Below are 22,695 nucleotides of genomic sequence, written 5' to 3' on the forward strand. Positions count from 1 at the left end.
AAAATGTTCTACAATATGTTTGTGACAAAGTTTGTGAGCAAATTTTACCTATCTGTTAAGTTTTATCAGATTTTCTGGCCACATTATGCTGACCTAGATCACGTGATCCGCTCCATGCTGACTGGGGTGGGTGCATGGAGGGGACGTGAAAACTGTGAACAACAAATTTCCAGACGTTTTCCTGTCAGAAACAGCCCGCTTCCAGACGTAGCTGCCAGCTTTTCGGCTTTCTAGGACTCTCTAGGATCTCACCATGGCGAGCGTTTCCTACCATATCTCCAGCTTGCTGGAGAAAGTGAGTATAAACATCCGTGCGGACCGGTGACACAATTTTTTTTACAACACTGCAGCTGCACTGCATGCCCCAAAACCTGACCGATATTCTTTCTGTTCTATGCGAATTGAATATCAATCCCACTCAATAAATTAAGTAGTTAAGACTATATGTTTGAACTTGAATTCTCAAGCATTGGCTTCAAATTAAAAACAGCATTTGACAGAAATGATGATACAACAGTTTTTAGTGCATGATCATGGCTGCATACAAAACATTACTGGCATGTGGGGAGGGGGGCGGCGGCTGCAACATGATCTAATAAAACGGTAGATGTGTGTTGACTGGCTGCCAATGTCAGGGCTAGTGTTATGTATTTATGGCAGCATGTAGACATGTGTTTTTGTGCAATATTTGCACAAGTTTTCCTTTACTTCAGTCTGAAGTTACACATATAAATTATTGTTATATCTTATCTTCACACTTTGGTTTCCCATTATGTTGATTCAGAAAAAAAAAGATATTAAGACTTTAGAAAAACAATGTGTATAAGAAATTTGTATGATAAACTTGTTCACACTCTCTCTTCAGAGTATGCATGCATGAATGTCATGTCATTGTCAGGTGGAGGCCCATAATGTTCTGGTCCCAACCATTGTCTTAATTTGCATAACAATGTCTAGGCATGTTTTGTTCATGTCTCAGTGGCCTTCAACTTTAACATATTACCCACAATTTAGGTCGCCGCACATGCCTACTCGTAATGATGAACAATCATATTTGCAAAGTTATAGATGTTGAAATTAAAATTTAAAGTCTTTTTTTGTATCTCAAGGATTTTTAATGTGCATTTGTTTCCTAATAACCTACAATAATAGTAACATGACATAATAACACGTTACAATGTGTATATTCTAATTTTAATTTTTATTGATTGTTTGTTAAATTTTGCAGATGACATCCAGTGACAAGGATTTCCGGTTCATGGCCACCAACGACCTGATGACAGAGCTGCAGAAGGACTCCATTAAACTGGACGATGACTCTGAGAGGAAGGTTTGTTTGTTAATTTGTTTATTTGTTATAAGGTCCAAGTTAATGAATCAAGCTAGCAGTGAAAGTAAGGCAGGGGTGCTTCAATTGTAGCATGATTAAAACTTGCTTATAGCAGCCCAACATATGGCCAGCCAGATACAGCCCTGGACAGCAGAGTCTGTGTTACACAGACTAGTTCAGCTGTGCTGCAGCAGGATTTTGGGGAGGCCAGCTTTTCGGGGCTTGTTCAGTGCTACGCCAAATAGCAATTACTCAAGCAACTGGATATGGTTTTGGAAATGGTCAGACATTACAGATAACATAAGTTATCTTTCGTCATTGACACTGTCACTTGTTCAGTTCCACTTCTGGGACAATATGATTACTTAAGGTTCAAAGGTTTAGGAAGTTTGACTGGCTAATGTACATGTATGGCTGAGTACTTCCAACAGTCTTATTGGAAAGCTGGCACATCTTCATCTTAAGTTGTCAAAAGAAATCTGTATCTGTATCTACGTATATAGCCGGTGTAACCGCCCTTCGGCATAACACACCAGCTTTTAAATTGGCTTAACACAGCAGCTTAATCTTAAGATTGATGAAAAACCCTCGTCTCCAGGTGGTGAAGATGCTGCTGAAGCTTCTTGAAGACAAGAATGGAGAAGTGCAGAACCTGGCGGTCAAGTGTCTCGGGCCACTGGTCAACAAGGTCAAAGAGTATCAGGTGACCTTTCAATATTTTCAGTCTGAATTTTATAAAAAGAAATTTAAAGCCACCTGGAAAAACACATTTCTAGGTCATGCTTGTTCAATGCTGCTGTCAGTTTTAGAACTTACTAAGTTGCTTTTTGTTTTTAGCCAAAAAAGTCTTGGTCTGTGGAAAAGAGGCTGACATTTTATTTTGCATGCAACACAGGAAATTTGAACTTTGTTTATGGGTTTATAGTGCTGAAACATGTAATTTTTGCATGGTCTGACTGTAACACACATTTCCCACCATTATTATAGACCACAACTTATTCAATATAATTTTGTATGTTGTGACTTAACACTGATATACCCGTCCATGTCTAACACTAACACAATGTTGCACCTTCATGGTCTTCTCCAATATAAGGGAGAGTTGTCATAATAAACTGTACCACCTGTATAGAGATTTGTGTATCTTGCACTGACAGACCAATATTATGTATACTTCTCCCCTAGTCTAGGTAGAGACAATTGTTGACAAGCTGTTTTCTAACATGGTGTCAGATAAGGGACAGTTGTCAAAATACACTGCTTTACCTGTATATAGTCTATAGATTTCTGTATCTTGGCGATTCTTGGACTGACACACCTATACGTGCATTTCTCCCGTAGGTAGAGACAATTGTGGACACGCTGTGTTCTAACATGGTGTCGGATAAGGAACAGTTACGCGACATCTCCAGCATCGGACTGAAGACGGTAATCAGCGAGCTGCCGCCCTCCTCCAACGCACTGGCAGCCTCCATCTGTAAACGCATCACAGGTAGGGCAGTGTACCTAAAACTTGTACACTTACCTGTACCTGTACCTGTAAAACTGTTTAGGCACATGTCTATTGAGGTTACCGAAATTAGCGCCGAATGGCAGCCGCTCCAGACCCTTGCGATTTAGACCTGCATATGCAACAGTGTTGCGGGAGGATCTAAAGAGTAAGTTCTAAGGTAAGGTATTGTAAGCTCCTCGCAATTCAGTCCCTGGCTGTGAAGGGAGAGTAGTCGGCCCCAATAACAAGACCTATGCATCTGTATACCTCTACCTGTACCTGTAAAATTGTTTAGGTACAGGTCTCGAGACAAAAAGAATGCTGTTTTTCTGCTTTACGTTGTTACATTACATTTTTGACTGTTACTTTAGAAAAGAGTTTCCAGTTAATGCTGTAACCCATGACCTTCCCGCTGCATAGAGATTTTTTTAATCTTGCACTGACACACCTATATTACGTATGTGTATGTGCATTTCTCACATATCTCCCCTGTATGTTTGTGGCTGCCACTCAGAAAATCATGTAACACTTCACTTCTCCCCTACCCAGGCCGGCTGACCAGCGCCATAGCAAAGCAGGAGGACGTGTCTGTCCAGCTGGAGGCTCTGGACATCCTGGGGGACCTGCTCAGCCGCTTCGGCAGCCTGCTGGTCAGCTTCCACCCCTCCATCCAGGCCTGCCTCCTGCCACAGCTCACCAGTCCCAGGCTGGCCGTCAGGAAGAGAGCCATCATCGCTATCAGTAAGTAACCTCTCAACTTTGACCCTCAACCCTTATCCCTGGCTCAACCGTTTCGGCAGCCTGCTGGTCAGCTTCCACCCCTCCATCCAGGCCTGCCTGCTGCCCCAGCTGACCAGTCCCAGGCTGGCCGTCAGGAAGAGAGCCATCATCGCTATCAGTAAGTAACCTCTACCCTTTAACCTTTAACCCTGTCCCTTACGGCAGCCTGCTGGTCAGCTTCCACCCCTCCATCCAGGCCTGCCTCCTGCCACAGCTCACCAGTCCCAGGCTGGCAGTCAAGAAGAGAGCCATCATCGCTATCAGTAAGTACTAGTAACCTTTAACCCTTAACCCTGTCCCAGGCTGGCTGTCGGGAAGAGAGCCATTATCACTATCAGTACATGTAAGTAGCCCCTACCTTCTAACCCTTAACCCTCACCCCTGCTCCAGCTGACCAATCCTGTCTGGAAGAGAGATGAAAGTTATCATACCTACCTGGTTAGATAACTACAGTTATATTAGCTACCCGGAGAAATACAATGGCGTTTTCCCTAGAAACCGCAAGGTGGCAGTTCTTCACAGTAAAAGCAAACACAACATCCGGGCACTGACCCTCCCATCATCCTCTTTTCCCGAAACGTCCCGAGTCGAACTACCTCACTCGAGCCTGGGTCGGGCTAAATAAAGAGGGTGGGACATTGTATTTCTCCGGGTAGCTAGTATAACTGTAGTTATCTAACCAGGTAGGTATGATAACTTTCATTTATACGTCGCTACCCTCCGAAATACAATGGCGACTTTAAAGCCGCGAGAAGGAGGTAGACTGAGACTCACCAAGAAGGTTAAAACCTTGTTGGGCTCACCAAGCCCCCATGGGAGCAGGAGACTAGACCTCTAAGAGTCACACCTCCCTCCAGAGTCATCCAGCTGCTATCGAAGGATGCTTCTGTCTCATCCCCCAATTTTACAGCTGTAAGTGCCGGATGCAAAGGCAGAGCTAACCGACTGTAGTGCCCGAAGGGTACAGTCTTGCCACTTATAAGTTAAAACTGATAAGTGTGCTCTGCCCAAACGGACTCGGCCTCTGGCCGACAACAACTTAGAAAGTTCTGGCTGACACCCAGTCTGTCAGCTTTCACAAATCCTTCAAGGAAAAACCTCTGCACACCGATGCAGAAGCAGCAGTGCTGTGGTGAGGATGAGCATTGAATAGACTGGTGTCAAAGCCTGAAAGATCCAACATCTTTCAGCCAACTGGCCCAAAAGGCCGACACCACTGGGTTATCAGCCTTAAAGAAGAAACCCCTTAGTCTGATAGGAGATTGACTTCTCCTTAGGTAAGAAATGCCTCACCACACATAAGATCTCACTAAGATCTTAGGAAAGGAGTGACTTCTCCTTAGGTAAGATATGTCTCACCACACAAGATCTCTCTAAGATCTGGGTGCAATCGAACAACGATCTCTCTGTAAGGCTGAGTCAGCCTATCAGATTTGTTAGTTCCATAAGAACAAAACAACTCTGGAAACAAACTCTCGTACAGCATGAGATACAAGGACGCCAAAGTCCAACATCTGTCAGCAGATTACAAAGCCATCAATTGCAAGATTGGCTTAAGCGAGAGCTGTTTCAAATTCAGGGACCTAATGGCTCCCAAGTCTGAAGGAATCTCAGAATCGTACCCACGTCCCAAGACTAAGTACCTCAGTCTTGGAGGGTCACGCGTGTATGCTTAATACACCCGCTTAGAGTTAAAGGCTCTCCAGTCAGACCAGTGTTGTTCTGACTGGACTCCGTCTGTGATCAGACGAGTTGAGAAAATCGCAGAGCCATGAACATTTATGGTCTTATAAAAAAGACCCCCTTGATTAAGGCACAAGAGGTAATCAGTGACCTCCATGGCCGTCGCCTTAGACGGATCCAATGCCCTAGTCTCGCACTCCAGGCTGCCTGATACTGTTTCTGTGAACACAGTCTTGCGGCGCAGCACACGCTACAGGTGCCGCCGGCGCGCCTCAGACGACAAACCCGCAGTGATCAGAGCTTGTCTGACACTATCCGGGCTGTTGGTCTGAGTAACCTCTAACGAGGATGAACTTCCTCTGACCCGGAAGAGGAACACCGTCTTGTTCCATTGGAAAAGACAGTAGATCTCAAACCAGAGTTCCTGTAGGAACAGAAAGCAAGGTTGAGATGACCAAAGCTATGGCCATAGATTTCGCCTGATCGAGGCAAATTTCTCATAAGAACGTATAACTCGAGAGGAGGCAGAAAGGTGGAATCCCGTACACTCTCAAGTTGTCCCCTGCAACTGAAAGTGTCGATCTTCCACGCCTCTGGTTCTAGGCACAGATTGCCAAACGCAGCTGTATTTCAGCCTGGATGCGAACAGATCGACCTTTGGTAGAACTGAAGCATACGCTTGGCGGAAAAGGAGTGGGCGAAAAACTCCACTGGTTTTGGTCTTGGAAACACTCCGGGCGCCATGTCGGCCTCGGAAATCGGACCCAGCAAGGGTTCCGATGAAAACACCAAACCCTTGCCTAAAAAGGCACACTACCACAAAGCTATGGCTGTCTGGCATAGAAGTTGGCAAAACAACTTCCTTGCCTACATATGTGCGCCACTGCTGACGTACGTATAAGCCTGAGGTGGACTTGACTGTTGCTTGCAAAGCAGGTTTGGTCGAGTAAACGTTGTAGCGAGCTCTAAAAATAGCTCGCTAATACGTGTCTCTCTCTTGAAGAGAGGAACCGTTTTCTCGTCCTGCGTCCACCGAAAACTGCTCCTCGGACTTGAAGCGAGTCGTCCGTTGTGATAGTTAAACTACCGGACTCGCCCAAAAGTCTCGACTACTCCACCGTGGCAAGCAAGTTGACCCGGTAGCTAGTCCCGAGGGAGCTTCTGGGGACAACACAACTTCGGTGTCCCACAGACGAGTCTCTTTCAGAGCCTCGTTTAGACCATTCTACAAGCTCCAGTGAAAGAGCGTTGCATGTAAGACCACCGCTGACGCTACATCCATGCGCCCTATCACTTCGGCAAAGTGCCAAAGAGACACATGAGGCAAGAAGGTACAAGTCTTGTAAACCTTCACCTTTTTCTCTTGAGGAAGAGATAAGGTCATAAGAAGACAAATGATTTACTTCCATCCAGGAAGATAACTGCTGGGTTGAGATCAATTGGGACTTTCCCAAAAGATCAGGAAACCCACATCATGCGTCATACAACGAACACGTTTGCAGGTACTGGAGACGCTTTGCCCGAGACGAGCCTGATTCAGCAAGTCATCCAGACAAAAACTATCCGAATCCCTTTGAATCGGATGGCACCAACTACTGGTTTAAAAACCGCATATGTCCTAGGAGCGCCAGAGGACCCTGGGACACTTTACTTGAAAAAACTCCCCAACTGTTTCTGAAAAGAAACAACAGGAGTTTCTAAGTGACTGGTGTGATAATAAAAAGGCAACCTTGATGTCCAGGTATACCAACCAGTCATCCCCACTTAGGAGGGACATCACGTCCTTGATGTTCTCCAGTTCACGTGTTCTGAAAACACCCTACTGTTTCAGAGGTCTGAAACTATGACTAGACGCCAAGTTCCATCTTTCTTTGGAACCATAAAACCAAAAACGGGGCCAAAAATTGGTCCCCGATTGGAGGATTCTCTGAGGAGATCCCAATTCCGCTGAAGCGAAAACAAGCCACAAGTCATACTTCTGGCCCTGTCACCTCCTCTGGAGGGACAAAAAGACGGAGTCGCCTTGAGAGATGAAACAACGGTCCATCTCGAGCTGACAACACAACGCCCAGTACCCAAGGGTCTGAACAGATGTTTGTCCACAAGAGGGAACAAGAAATCCCTCAAATCTACTTGTAGCTGGGGCAGCAAGGTACCACACACAAAGAGCGACCCGTGCTCAAGCACAAGAGGCGAGGCAATTACTTATTGCCTACCAACTGCGGTGTCCCTTACACCCTTCCGGCCTGTAGCAGCCACGGAAGGAAAGGGATTTCTCCCCGCAGCCACGCCCAAAAACCAAACGGTTAGGCGTTACTGTGGCCAACGGACTGTTATACCAGTCCTGTCGATCGGCGTCTTGGGTGCCTTACGGACTGCTATCCTCTGGGGAATAGCAAGTCCCCAAAACTAGCTACAGCTAGCTTTGGTCAGGTGATCATTTGTGTCTTTGACTGTAGTTAGCCAGACACTAGAACCTATTTTTAACCCAATCATGCACGAAGCGTCTGATTTGGGTGACATGGGGGCAAAACCCCAAACGTTCAAATGTCCCGCAAAATTCAGGTGGCCATTCGTGGTCCTACCTGTCATTCATGGCCCTTGCCTGTTCGCAAGGAAAACCATCCTCATGAACGAGTCAATGAGGTTGCCAGAGGTCAATGACCTTCAAAATGGACTGTAAGGCCTGCAAAGCAGTGCCTTTATTGTTTAAGCCGGAGCGAATCGTCATGCTATGCGGCATGCATAGCTAAAAAAGTCTGTTACACAGACCGCCATTTCGCTTTCAATACCGGCTATGAGATGAGGCGGGGACCGCCTACACCTGAGAACCGTCAAAAGATACGGTTTATCAGCGAGGAAATCCTCGTTCCAGGTGTGAAGCCTTTCTTCATAAACCAACCCAGAACTCCAGGGGAAAACAACATTCCCTGTGTTCAGGTTTGGTGAGGTCTAAAAGGAAAGTGAAAGGCCTCTCCAGTACAGAATAGTCTGACTACTTACCTGTTCAGTAATAGCACCGGAGTACTCCACATTCTCGGAAAACATTTCCGAATCTGGAGGAGGCGCATGACCGACTGGTCCTTGGCCTCCGTGTACCACACCCCTGAGTATGTTCTCAGTGGGCAACTGGGCTTATAACGTGGAGGACGCAAACCGCGCCTCGAACGTTTATCGTCTGAAACGAAAAAACCCACGCACGTGAACCACGTGAAACTGACGGGACTGAACTAATGCCGGTCTCAAGTCAGTCATGAGACGGCTAAACTTCGTGAACACGTTCCAATACAAGTGTTCAACAGGGGATTGGGTCATAAAAACCCCAGTACCTGGCCCCGCTGTAATAGGAAAACAGCGGGGGTGCTTCAAGAAGGCCTGCCGGCAACAAAGTGGCGGCGGACAAGCACTGGTACTGCTCGCAGAAAACCTGCTGCCACGAAGGACAGAGGATTGCGTAAGACTCAGGCGTGACAACCCAGCCAGTGGGAGGGGTCACGCCTCCCTGCCTGCACAAAGATACAGGAGGGTACAGATTCCAACCATGGTCCGTAGACGTGGTTGGGATCATCACTTTGATCATCACCGCTAGACACGAAGAACAGGGCATGTTCGAACATGTCCGTCTAGCACGTGAGCCTGAAAAGAAACGCTGTGAAAGAAAACAGCAAAAGGTGAATAGTGATGCAAAACAACAGTTCCAAAGTCACAAAAGCGACCTAAAGAGACTATGAAGTCTCAAGAACCTACTGTGAACTAAAAAGGACAGAAAAAGTCCCGCTAAGGTAGGAAAATACCACCGAAGCGAGAGACAAAACGATACCACAAACCACTTCGAAGAAGGGCAGTTTCGGGAAAGAGGATGATGGGAGGGTCAGTGCCCGGATGTTGTGTTTGCTTTTACTGTGAAGAACTGCCACCTTGCGGTTTCTAGGGAAAACGCCATTGTATTTCGGAGGGTAGCGACGTATAACCATCATTGACATCAGTAAGTAACCTCTACCCTCTAACCTTTATCCTTCCCAAGGCTGGCTGTCAGGTAGAGAGCCATCATTGCTGTAAGTGACCTTTAAACCCTGCTCCAGGTGACCAGAAGGTTTTTTTTTTTAAATTTCTGTTGTTTGTTTTGTTCCTGTTGCCTAAGTCACCTTGTCCTGAGCTCCAATAACCAGCTGTTTATGGAGCTGATGTTGTTGTTTATTGTTGTTTTTGTTCCTGTTGCCTAGGTTACCTTGTGCTGAGCTCCGATAACCAGCTGTTTATATAGCTGATGGACCACTAGTCCTGCTGATGTTGCTTTTTTGTTGCTTGTTCCTGTTGCCTAGGTTACCTTGCTGATGTTGTTGTTTGTTTGTTCCTGTTGCCTAGGTTACCTTGTGCTGAGCTCCAATAACCAGCTGTTTATGGAGCTGATGGACCACCTGCTGACAGAGCTGGGGAAGAACAGCTCTACCTCCACGACTCGCTAATGTTGTTGTTTATTGTTGTTGTTTGTTCCTGTTGCCTAGGTTACCTTGTGCTGAGCTCCAATAACCAGCTGTTTATGGAGCTGATGGACCACCTGCTGACAGAGCTGGGGAAGAACAGCTCCACATCCACGACTCGCTAATGTTGTTGTTTATTGTTGTTTGTTCCTGTTGCCTAGGTTACCTTGTCCTGAGCTCCAATAACCAGCTGTTTATGGAGCTGATGGACCACTAGTCCTGCTGATGTTACTTTTATGTTGCTTGTTCCTGTTGCCTAGGTTACCTTGCTGATGTTGTTGTTTATTGTTGTTCCTGTTGCCTAGGTTACCTTGTGCTAAGCTCCAATAACCAGCTGTTTATGGAGCTGATGGACCACCTGCTGACGGAGCTGGGGAAGAACAGCTCCACGTCCACGACTCGCACGTACATCCAGTGTACCGGCGCGATCAGCCGCGCCGCCGGGCACCGCGTGGGCGAACACCTGGAGCGCATCATCCCGCTCATCGTCAAGTTCTGCCAGGTAGAATAAATCATTTATTCTGTGGAACAATGATGAAATATGATGAATGTTGATATGACCATCTGACAAAAAAATCCGTCAAAATCAAGTCCTCTATGGTTATCCTTTGTATGACAACTTTTTACCCTACATGTACACTTAAAAAATCTCATCCATGGAAGGGCCATGAATTTGATCCCGGCAGAGCTATACCAAAGACTTTTAAAATGGTATGTGCTGCTTTCTCTGTTTAACACTTAAGATTTGGGAAAGACTCAAAGAGTATGGTAGTTGAATACACAGACCATTACCAGTTTGCTCCAACTGAGTCCAAGTAGCTAACACAGTAACAGTATTGTGATCATAATACTGTAAATGCAGAAATATTCGCGGTGGATTAATGTTCGCGAACATTTTTCTATAACAGTAAGAGACTACAATACATGGTGCTACCGCGAAATTAAAACCACCGCGAAAAGTCCATTTACCCGCTACCGCGAAATTAAATCCCGCGAACTTAAATGCATTTACAGTACTGGATAGTATCTGCTAGAATTATTACTTCTACCTGAAATTACTAAACAAACAATTGTGTCCCCCCACAGGTAGAGGATGATGACGAGCTGCGTGAGTACTGTATCCAGGCGTTCGAGTCGTTTGTGCGGCGCTGTCCGAAGGAAGTCTCGCCCCACGTGCCGACCATCATCGCGCTCTGCCTACAGTACATCTGCTATGATCCCAACTACAACTACGAGAGCGACGAAGAGGTGCGGTCTAGTTTTACTTATTTTGTGTTTGTTTGTTTACTTACTTGAAGAAAGTTAACTGAAATGCATGAGGACACTAAGTGTCTTTCATTGAAATTCAATGTCATACTTAAATGTTATGCATAATAGATGCATTTATCCTTCATTAGATAGGACAAGCAGTGTTTTACTTCAATAGAAAGCAGCTGAATAAAAAATTCTAACCAGAAACTATGTGACTCCACTGCACACAGCCCAAAAAGTCTAGGGTCAGCATGTTTTTCTAGGGTAACTAGGGAAACAGGAAACACAGTATGTTTTTCCTAGACCTTAGAATTCTGCTTACTATATGTTGCAAAGATAAACAGTGACAAAATAATTTTGAGTCCTGTTCTAAGACCAGTTTCTCCCCCAGGATGCGATGGATGCTGAGGATGAGGATGAGGAGGGGGAGAGCGATGATGAGTACAGCGACGATGACGACATGTCCTGGAAGGTCCGCCGCGCCTCCGCCAAGTGTCTGGACGCCATCTTGGGTTCCCGGCGCGAGATGGTCGGAGAGTTCTACAAGACCGTGTCTCCAGCTCTCATTGCCAGGTTTGTTGTTATGTTTACCTTCACGAAGGTAAAGATATTGGTTTTGCTCTGTTTCCTCGTCTTCTCCAAACAAATAAGGTCAACGACCTTGACTAGACAGCTGTTTCCATGGTTACCGGTAAAGTAGCAGATACCCTGTGGTGTTTGGTTACAGAATGTAGCAAATGTCTGATCATTAGTACAGAGCTACATGTAGAGGGGCTCGGCACACTACATTTAGAAATGTGTTGAAATAAGTTGGGTAGCATCCTGTTGCATACATTTAACTGTGGGGTCTTTGGCTGGGTTAGAATTCTGTCATGCCATGGAGTAATTTATAGAATTGTACGGTAGTCTAATGCCTTAAAGATTACAGGAGGGAATAACTGTCAGACACTATAGCACCCCTGGTAAATCTGAATTTTACGAAGATCAAGAATCTGTTACCCTGGGTAAGGAGTGCCAAGTTAGAGCACAGGGATGCAGTATACTCTCCTCCTATTTGTGATTGATTACCATGAAACACAGGAGAAACACATGGGAAGTACAGTCTCTAATTGATGATAAGGAAACCTTTCAGATATTTATCCTCTAAAGCAAACATTAGGAACCCTCTGACGAAGGAAAAAGGGGAAGATGCACACAGGAGATATCTCCTTCTCTGCTGGGCGTGTTTCTCCATTTGTGTTTCCCTGACTTTCAACTATTGAAAGTTATGTTTCCTTTGTGTTTCAGGTTCAAGGAGCGAGAGGAGAACGTGAAGTCTGACATTTTCCACGCCTACATCACCCTGCTGAAGTCCACCAAACCTGCCGCGCTCACCACAGTCGACCCTGATGCCATGGACCAGGAGGAGGGGCCCATCGGTCAGTTCTAGTCTTAGATTATCCGTCAGCCTGCTGAGCTGGCCGATTGGCATCTAATTTTGGGGCTCAAAATGCTTTTTCTGCATTAACATTGGGAATGAACTTACCTGCACCAGACAAATTTTACCTGCACCACTCAGAATCTAGGAAGTATTGATGTTACTAAAATCTGTTACAGTTGTGTTAAAGCAATCTCTTTATTTAGAGCCTGTGTAAGTTTTCTTGTGTATGTACTAATAGACTAAGTTGTTTTTATAGTAAATTAACTGAGGAAATGTGTTTCCCCCCGCAGCCATGTTGCAGTCCCAGGTCCCCAGCATCATCAAGGCTCTGCACAGGCAGCTGAAGGAGAAGAGCATCAAGACTAGACAGGTCAGTGTGTGTTGCTATGGTTACTGACTTCGCCTATGGACCAGGCAGTTGAGAGTCCCAATCTCTGTGTTAATGCTTCATTTTCAGACTTTCTGCTGTAAAGGGTCATTGCTCTTAAGACTGTAAGCTATGGTCCACTGTTCATAGTGTGCTTGTTGCATGTTGTTTCCTTGTCTGAAATTGAAAGTTTAATCTTGCTGTCTCCAGCTTTAGATTTTTTTTTATGTCACTCTCATTGTGTAGGAGCCCATGATATTGATGTCCATTGTTAAATCTGTCATTTTAAGCTAACGAAAATCATTCTCATCAACTTAATGTAATGAAGTTCAGATTTTGGGGCAGATGGAGTGAATTTACATTCTGTCTCAACAAGCAAGGACAGAAAGACGGGTTCTGGAGACCGCCCAGTGTCTTGAATCATCCATGCCACTGATACATTTGTATCCCGTTCATTACCAGGGGTGCTTCGCTCTGCTGACCGAGCTTGTGTCGGTTCTTCCCGGCGCACTGAGCGACCACATTCCCGCGCTGATCCCCGGGATCCAGTTCTCGCTCTCCGACAAGAACACCAGCTCCAACATGAAGATCGACACGCTGGCGTTCCTGAACTGCCTGTTGACACACCACCCGCCACAGGTCTTCCACCCGCACATCCCAATACTGGTGGGTTGGTTTCTTTTTTGATCTTATGTTGCATAACCTACCTCAGGTCTTCCACAATAACATCCCCATACACTCTTTTGAGTTTGTTTGGTTATCTTCTGAAGATTCAGCAGCCTCAGGTCTTCCACCCACACATCCCAATACTGGTGGGTTGGTTGGTTTCTTTGTTTGTTTGTTTGTTTGTTTAGTACAATCTAACCCTCAAGTCTTCCACCCCACATCCTAGTATAAATGAGGTTGAGCTTTTTGATTTCGATCTCTCGATCCATATTTGCATGGAAAGTCTTGAAAAAAGGTTTGTGTGGGTTTTACTTTTTGTGGTTTTTGAAGTGAAATCATTACACCACAAATACATAGTACAGCAGAATTGTTTCAACTGTTAAGTCAAAACACTGCTTTTATATCCTTTGAACCTCTTATTTCTACCATGAAAAGAAATAAATCCTAAGTCAGGTAAGGTATCTATTCTGGAAAATACGTTTTTTTAAGGGTATGTTTTTTAAGGTACGAAAGTTAGGTATGTTTTAAGGAAAATAGCTGTAACATGAATACTCTTACTATATATTGATTATGCAATACTATTTTTAAATGATGCCTCTTCCATTGCAATTGTAATTATAATCACCTTTCTCCACTCCCAACTATTGTACAGCAGAATTGTTTCAACTGTTAGTGTTAAGTCAAACACTGCAAAATTATCCATTGCCCTCTTGGTTCTACCAGTAACTTAAGGGCTCACAAATTTAATGAATTTACAGTAGTATAAGTTTACTTACATGAAAAGTACAATTTTTTAAGATATGAAAATTAAGTAGATGTTGAAGGAATCTGGTATGTGAAGACTCTTGCCATATATTGCCTTTTTCATTGCCTTTATAATTGTAATCATCTTTCTCCATTCCCCACCCAGGTCCCCCTAGTGGTACATGCCGTTGCCGACCCATTCTACAAGATCACGTCAGAAGCCCTGCTGGTGACACAGAACATCGTGAAGGTGATCCGCCCGCTGGACAGTCCCACGCAGTACGACTTCCGGCCGTACGTCGGGGACCTGTACAAGTCAACACTGAACAGGTTCATGTCTTTTCTTACATAATCTTTATAGGAAACGTAGATGATTCACAAAACAATAGTAGCTTGCATTGTAACATCAGGGTATAATAATGGATATTGTATCTGGTATAGCCATTTTTTTCCTAACAACAAAACGACATAACTCATCATTTGTTTCAAAATATGTACGAAAAACAGTATCTTGTGTCGACCCCCTCCTCAGCATAGCACAGTTGTTACTGGCCTCTGGAAAAGGTTGCAGTCCTTAGGGCGGGACTGTAAGCCATGCTCTACTGTTCATTGTGCTTGTAGGAAAGCTGGAGGAATTTCTCTGGTACAATGAACCTGTAAATACTGTACATGGTGTCCGTCTTCTCTGCCACAACCAGTGGAAGACTACAGTGTAGCTCTTCAGTGAGCCAAACTGGATTGATATGACTTTTACTTTCTTTCTTTAACTATCCTTCTTTCATTTCCACTTTCTCCAGGCTGATGGCAGCAGACATAGACCAGGAAGTGAAGGAGCGTGCCATCACCTGTATGGGTCAGATCATCTGTAACCTTGGCGACAACCTCACTACGGAGCTGCAGACGTGCCTCCCCATCTTCCTGGACCGCCTCCGCAACGAGATCACGCGTCTCACGGCAGTCAAGGCGCTCACGATGATCGCAGGTTTGTTAATTCAATTTGTTTGTTTGATTTAGGGCTGTTACCAGCTTAACATTTTTTTGGTCCTACTCTTTGGGAGCTCAAGATTTAAGTAAATGAAAACACATTTTTGGGGGACGGAATGAATACATTTTTTGTCCACCCCAAGAAGCAAATTTCCATCCCAGGACATCCCTGGTCAATCTGAATTTTATGTTTTAAAGAGGATCTGCTTCCCAGAATATGGGGGCACATGGTCAGGGCATGTGTGCGCAGTGTCCCTGTAACCTTCTTTAGTAGGGGTACAGAAAATTCTGGTACAGGTTTGGTCCTGGTCCAAAAGATCAGGTCCAGACCTGAACCTGTACCTGATTGTCTGTGAAAACTTGTGATACACAAGACATTGGTCCATTTAAGGATTGTAAGAATTCTGCTTAGTGATTTCCTCTGACGTTTTAAAATCCTACCTCCATGTAAACGATACTAAATTCGAAGGAGTTTAACTGTCGAAACTCTTCTATACTTTGCTGTTGTTATTTTCTTGGGCAAGTAAGCCCCAAACGCCTGAATGCCTGCGGACATAATTTGTTCATTTTCTGATCGGTCCAAGATCCGGTTTACTGATTTTTTTCAGGTCCATTTTTCCTGGACCGGTTCAACAAAAGAAAACGGTTTTGTACCAATACACCATACTTTTCTTTAGACAAAGCCCTGATTTTGCCACCTCACCTTGCAGGTTCGCCCTTGAAGATTGACCTCCGACCCATCCTGGCGTCGTTCTTGCGTAAGAACCACCGGGCGCTGAGGCTGAGATTTCAGTTTGTTTGTTTTTCTATAAACTCAGAGTAAAACATTTGCTACATTTACCTCACCCCGCAGGTTCGCCACTGAAGATTGACCTCCGACCCATCCTTGGTGAGGCGATGCCCATCCTGGCGTCGTTCCTGCGTAAGAACCACCGGGCGCTGAGGCTGAGCACGCTCACCACGCTCGACGTCCTCATCACAAACTATGGCAACGCCATCACACAGGACATGCTCAACGGAGTTCTGGCAGAGGTTTCTGTTCCTTTTTCTATACGTTAAGTGCTTACATGGCTTCAACATACTGATTCAAAGGTATTTTTCAATGGGCCCTGGGGGGGGGGGGGAGAACAAAATATGTATAACTTTTATCGAGAAAGTTCAGAATCTATAGAAAGAAAATTGACTTGACTTAGTCCAAAGGATGAAATAGTAATGCTTGATCATAGTAAACAAATAAATGAACAAACGAAGGGAAGTATATATTTTACCTTGCTAAAGAGATAAATAAGTATTTATTAGGGTACTTGTACAGCCCTAATGAAAATAATAGTGGGACAGAGAAAAATGTTTGCCATCTTTACCTTGATACAGAATTAAACCCAAGTTCATCAGTATGTCGTGCTGCACTAAGCGATTTTAGTGTGATGGAAACAAATGCCTTCAGTACCTAACACAAAATAGATAAATGTTCTCAGTCACTGACAAAAGAAAGTGGATGCTATCTGAAATGCCCAACTCTTAGAGGGGGAAAGGAATTTTACCAGAAGCTTTATTTTTTTATTTATAAGTAGTAACATTTTACATTGATGTGTAACCTTCATCACCTTAATTTTCCCCCAGGTTCCACCGCTCATCAGCGAGAACGACCTTCACGTGTCCCAGCTCACCATCAACCTGCTGACCTCCATGTCACGGGTTCATAGGTCATCCCTCGCCAAGATCGGAGAGTCCATCCTCCCCGAGCTGTTCGTGTTGGTGCGATCACCGCTGCTACAAGGTTGTGATATAAACCCTGTCTTATAAAACTCAAGTTGTTACTAATCTTAGCCTGCTATGGTAGCTGTAAGCAGGGCTCGATATGCTGGGTACCCAGGTGCACCCAAAATTGGACTTGTGCACCAATTTTTTTTCCGTGGGTGCACAGATGCACCCAAATATTTCATAGGATTATGTATCTTAAGATGTCAGACGAGTATACAAGTAAACAACATATTCTTGACATCTATGACATTGTGTTAAAAAGATAATAAAATGTGGTGCACCCCAAATTTTTTTGGTGCACCTAATTTCCTAGGTTGGGTGCTCCAGTGCACCAGTCCCAAAAATGAATTTCTAGCCGTGTAAGGAACTAACTTTTGTTTATTCTGGTGCTAAGCAGCAGAGAGAAGGGAAAGATATGTTGGTTGAATTAATTTTTTTCTGAATTTTAAAGATGCAGTCCTAGAGCCCTTCCTTTTGTAGCTGGATGTACATTTAAGCTAGTTCCAAATGTAATAGGAGATGCTTCTTTCCAATCTTGAAATGCACGCCTGGAATTTGTAGAAGCCTATTGCTGAAGAAATACAGACTCTATGTCATGAATCACATATTATAGAAAACAGAAATGTAGAACTTTTAGCTTTAGTTCTTTTTCATGTTTTCTGACTCCTGATTTTTTGGCTCAAATACATTTTCAGGTGCTGCGCTGACGGCGATGCTTGACTTTTTCCAAGCCCTGGTGTCCTCAGGAACCCCAAAGATGGGTTTCCGAGATCTTCTGCAGTACCTGACAACCCCCATATACAGCCCCACGCCCAGCACGCAGCCCCCTAACGCAACCTTCGCTGTTCACAAGCAGGCCTTTCACTCCATCGCTAAGTGCGTCGCCGCTCTCACGATCACTTGCGCTCACGAGGGCGCCGGGGTCGTGAACCAGTTCGTCAACGACGTCAAGAACCCCAAATCCACGGACTCGATCCACTTATTCTCCCTTCTCGCGCTCGGCGAGATCGGAAAGCACGTCGATCTAAGCAACCAATCGGAGCTGATGGGCGTGATACTGGACTCGTTTTCCTCCCACAGCGAGGAAGTTAAGTCAGCTGCCTCGTACGCTCTAGGTAACGTTAGCATCGGCAACCTGCCGAAGTATCTCCCCTTCGTTCTACAAGAGATCGAGGGCCAGCCGCGGCGGCAGTACCTCCTCCTCCACTCCCTGAAGGAGATCCTCTCCTGCCAGGCTACGAGCCCGTCGGGCGTCGAGGCGCTCAAGCCCTTCATCGGCAACATCTGGTCGATGCTGTTCAAGCACTGCGAGTGCGCGGAGGAGGGCACGCGGAATGTGGTGGCGGAATGCCTCGGGAAGCTCACGCTCATGGATCCGGTCGCGCTGCTCCCCAAGCTGAAGGGGTACCTGGACTCGGGGTCGGGTTACACGCGTTCCACGGTCGTCACGGCGATCAAGTTCACCATATCGGACCAGCCGCAGTCCATCGACTCGCTGCTGAGGGGCTGCATCGGAGACTTCCTGAAGACGCTGCAGGACCCTGACCTGAACGTGAGAAGGGTATCGCTGGTCGCCTTCAACTCAGCAGGTGGGACATACTTGGATACGTGAATACTTTATTTGACATGTGTCATTTGAATATGTTTCCTATAATGACTACAATTTTTGTTTAGCACATCATTTGCATACTCGACGACTTATCGGTAACATTGTTAAGCTCAGGAAGAATCTTTGATATAGCTTGTTCAAAGGTGCTCATCCATTCATTGTACTCGAAAAGGAAGAGAATCCCTTCAAGCTGCTAAATCCTTATCAGAAACAGAGGGAGAACTTTTTTTTTTACACTTTATTCAGTATTTCAGCATAACAGAGGGAGAACAGCTTTAAGAAGCAGCTTCTGAAGATGCCTCTCTCTTTTGCATACAGCTCACAACAAGCCGTCTCTGATCCGTGACCTGTTGGACCATGTCCTGCCCCACCTGTACAACGAGACGAAGGTGCGTAAGGAGTTGATCAGGGAGGTGGAGATGGGGCCCTTCAAGCACACGGTGGACGATGGACTGGACATTAGGTATGAATAGACTTTATTACTGGACATTAGTACAAGGAACAATGTGTAACAACAACTATTAAACAACAAAGTATTATCGATAACATTATACCCGGTATGTTATAGCAGTTATAGCAGAGTCACACATGAGTGATGTTTAATATACAAATATATTGAACTGGGATAGTACGTAGGGGGATACACATGTAGGAGTTGGACATGATGGCAGTACAGTACATGGAAAATATTGATCTGCCACCCAGATGAGTAGGGAAGTGTGTATTAGCTCTAATACATTTTGTATTCTCAAACAGTGCTTTTCTCTATCAGGTATGAAGTACAACCACTATCACTACTTCTTCAAGTTTATGGAATAGGTAAATCTAAGTGCGTTCCATTACATGTATTATAGTGTAAGATCTTTGCTGTTTTTTCTCCAGGAAAGCAGCGTTTGAGTGCATGTACACCCTGCTGGACTCCTGTTTGGACCGGCTGGACATTTTTGAGTTCCTGAATCATGTGGAAGATGGACTGAAGGACCATTACGACATCAAGATGCTCACTTATCTCATGCTGGTCAGTTTTCTTCAAAACATCTCTTTAAAAAATGTGTTTCACATATCATCAATTGAAGAAAAATTCTTTCTCAGCACACAGCCCAATACTATAGCCTTCTGCAATTAAGTCTTCTGTGATTTCCATCATTTTTTATTTCTTTACTATATCAAGAGTTCGGTGATTTCCATCAGTTGTTTTCTTTACTCCATTAAGAGTTCTGTGATTTCCATGAGTTAGATGCCTTTGTTGTGTACATGACTATAATCTAGAACAATAGAAATAGACGTTTATAGACATAGACTGTAATAGTGTGAAGCATAGAAATATGAAAGTTTTTTGTGTAAAGGAAACTGTATTCCCTTCCAGGTGCGGTTATCCACCTTGTGTCCCCATGCGGTACTGCAGCGGCTTGACCGGCTCATCGAGCCCCTCCGCGCGACCTGCACCACCAAGGTCAAGGCCAACTCCGTCAAGCAGGAGTTCGAGAAGCAGGACGAGCTGAAGCGGTCCGCCATGCGCGCCGTCGCCGCCCTGCTAGCCATCCCCGATGCGGACAAGAGCCCCCTGATGATGGACTTTCTGTCTCAGATCCGCGCCAGTCCCGAGATGGCCACCATGTTCGATAGTATCCAAAAGGACGCCAGCTCCTCCAGCATAGAGACCATGGACACCAGTTAGATGTGGAGACGCTGGCTTTTTTTTTCATTTGTACGCGAAAATGTGCATTACTTGACTGAAGTTCATCTGTGTTGGTAGAAGTCATTCTTGAAGTAGTTGAAGTGTAATTTCCAGCACAAATATTGGGCTCACCCAACTTTTCAACTGAACAGCTCCAGTCTTTGTCTACAACAAAGACTGGAGCTGTTCAGTCAAAAATTTGCAAACACTGTTCAGGGGAAAAGTTGGGTGAGTTCAATTTTTGTGTTGGCTATCAGAGTTCAACTACTTCAAGAATGTGCATTACTCTTGTAAGATTTAAAATAATTCCTAAACTCGGACCCTTCTAGGATGACAATGTTTAGTTCTTTGTACCCAAGCAAGGAGTTGATACCTGACTGATGTTTCGGTATCTACCTGGTTTTGCACAAAGAACCTTATTGTCCTGGAATTTGCCAACCTGATGAAACTTTTCAAGGTTGAATTCATGTAGGAAAGATGTTTCGTAGGAGTCTTTGTACAGAAAATGTACATTTTTACTTCAGGCTATGCCAACAACATTGTGTGTTTCTTGGAATTTAAAAGGTGAAAAATGCTAAGATGAAGCGTGTACGTACATATAACGAACCACTGAGTCCTTTGAAACAAGTATGTTTAACTTTTCATTAAACTTTTTGCTTTATGGTGTCTAGGAAACATTTAATTTTGTTGGCATGGCCTTAGTTGAAAATGTGCGTCATTTGTGCAAGATTCCTGAATTTAAACCCTTGTTGGAAACTGTTGTGACTTGTTTGAAGCTGATTGCACGAGGAATCAGCTTTCAGAAATCAAAGTTTACGAGGACCTCAGTCGTTAACACAGATATAGGAGGAGTCTGTTTATAGTGATAGTTTGGTGGGATCGAGGGAAGTAAAAAGAAAATTGTAAATTTTTCATGAGGTGTAACTTTGGTGGACACACACAGCAGCTGTAGAAGTAAGCGTTTGATGAAATCTACATGTAAGTAGCATGTTCAAATGTATTTTCACCGATGAAGCTGAACGTTTCTTGCTTAAAGCAATGTCTGAGATTTGAATATTACATTTCGCCGCCACACGTGTAGATGTGGAGAAAAACTGTTGTATCACTCTGAAGTTCAGGCTTGTACTGGCAACTGATGTTTGACAAAAATGTATTGCTCAGAAATCCTCCACATGCAATGAAATAGGTGGGACCTGACATGGAAAATATTAAAAATTTCAGTATACCTTACCATATAACTATAGACAAGAGTTGTACATGGTAAGATTTTTTCTAACTGGGGTGTAGAAAGCACTTTAGAGCTTGCAAAAGCATTGTTGAAGTTGTCCCTCTTGTAAGACAGATGTCAGACTTACTGTAGATGAAACGCATGCATTAAAACCTGTCAGATTGCCTAAGAGCTTTGTTTATAGTGCCTTTTTTCTGGGATTGTTCAATGCACCATATCTATGTACATGTATAAGGTGATATAGGAGAATTCTTTTCCACAACCAGTATGTACTTACTTTGCATACATTTCGATGTCTCTCAGACACCTTCCTCAGAGCTTCTAACTGGAGTTCTGCTTCTCATCGCTATAAGTAGCCAATGTGACATTGAAATGGAAGCAAAGTAAGTACATACTATGTAAAAGAATTGTCCCACAAATGTATATCCTTCCAACCAGATGAAATCATTTTTGGATGTACAAGGGGAGTCCTTTCTGTTAAAGGCTTATTGGTTCCTGGTGGCTTTGGAGACTTGTATGTGATTTTCTATGGGTACAAGTCATTGGCTCACAGCTATAATGCAATATAAATCAGTTTATATGAATTCAAAACGATTGGTTTCAAGTAGATACTGGTAAGATATGACAAGAAGTTGATTTTAGATAATAGCAAGGGGACCCTTTCAGTAATAAGTTAAGACTCGTAAGTCGTAACTAAGTTACGACTAAACAGACCTGCTCATTTTGTGGACAGAGTGTTTTTATTGTACAACTGTAACGTGCAACAAATAGCTTATTGAACTTACAATGTGCCCAACATCCAGACATGTTAAAATACTTAATCATCGACAGTCACATCAGTATAACAGTTATAACAGAACCAACGGGAATTTTCTTTCAATTGAGGCGTAAAACGCCATTTAGGATATATTCAGTCATGGATCGTATATAAAGATTAAAAAGCTTAAAAATTTGACCACTTCACTATTTACCACAATAGACATCTTGGTCCTGTCTTTGTTTTGTTTCCTGATTGTTGCATAGATAATGATCCAGTTGCCAACATTTGCCGGCAAATGTTCTACGCTCTAACATCAACAGTTACCCTCATACTTCGTATAAAGTAAACCACATTTAAAGGCACGTGCCGTTATCAGGGCTTAGCCTGCTCAAGAGTGTCTTGAACGCCCGGATACATGAAGTGTGCATAAGGTGGGTTCACACGTGATTGTATATTCGGCA

The 22,695-nt window shown here is 44.2% G+C and overlaps 2 protein-coding genes across 2 annotated transcripts in view; both read left to right on the forward strand.

Annotated features, from left to right (window-relative positions):
* The window catches only part of LOC118421949 (zinc finger protein 208-like), a 516,296-nt gene that overhangs the window by 418,495 nt on the left and 75,106 nt on the right, over nt 1-22,695 (forward strand). The gene's annotated exons all lie outside the window — the stretch shown is intronic.
* LOC118420972 (cullin-associated NEDD8-dissociated protein 1-like) lies at nt 84-21,643 on the forward strand. The gene is made up of 19 exons (XM_035828078.1): nt 84-295; nt 1,229-1,330; nt 1,929-2,033; nt 2,672-2,822; nt 3,372-3,563; nt 10,072-10,268; nt 10,853-11,014; nt 11,409-11,590; nt 12,305-12,435; nt 12,728-12,807; nt 13,267-13,470; nt 14,381-14,544; nt 15,012-15,196; nt 16,052-16,230; nt 16,819-16,975; nt 17,655-18,548; nt 18,887-19,031; nt 19,451-19,586; nt 19,935-21,643. Exons 1-19 carry the CDS (start codon nt 254-256, stop codon nt 20,244-20,246), a joined length of 3,720 nt encoding a protein of 1,239 aa, XP_035683971.1. The 5' UTR covers nt 84-253; the 3' UTR covers nt 20,247-21,643.

The sequence above is a fragment of the Branchiostoma floridae genome, chromosome 8, assembly GCF_000003815.2.
Source record: "Branchiostoma floridae strain S238N-H82 chromosome 8, Bfl_VNyyK, whole genome shotgun sequence".
NCBI lineage: Eukaryota > Metazoa > Chordata > Leptocardii > Amphioxiformes > Branchiostomatidae > Branchiostoma > Branchiostoma floridae.

Bases quoted from the DNA above. Each gene is read 5' to 3' on its own strand.
- LOC118420972 (XM_035828078.1), top strand. From the start codon at position 254: ATGGCGAGCGTTTCCTACCATATCTCCAGCTTGCTGGAGAAA. The intron at 12,808-13,266 runs GTCAGTGTGTGT...GTTCATTACCAG, and splicing joins AGAGCATCAAGACTAGACAG to GGGTGCTTCGCTCTGCTGAC. The intron at 16,976-17,654 runs GTTGTGATATAA...ATACATTTTCAG, and splicing joins GCGATCACCGCTGCTACAAG to GTGCTGCGCTGACGGCGATG.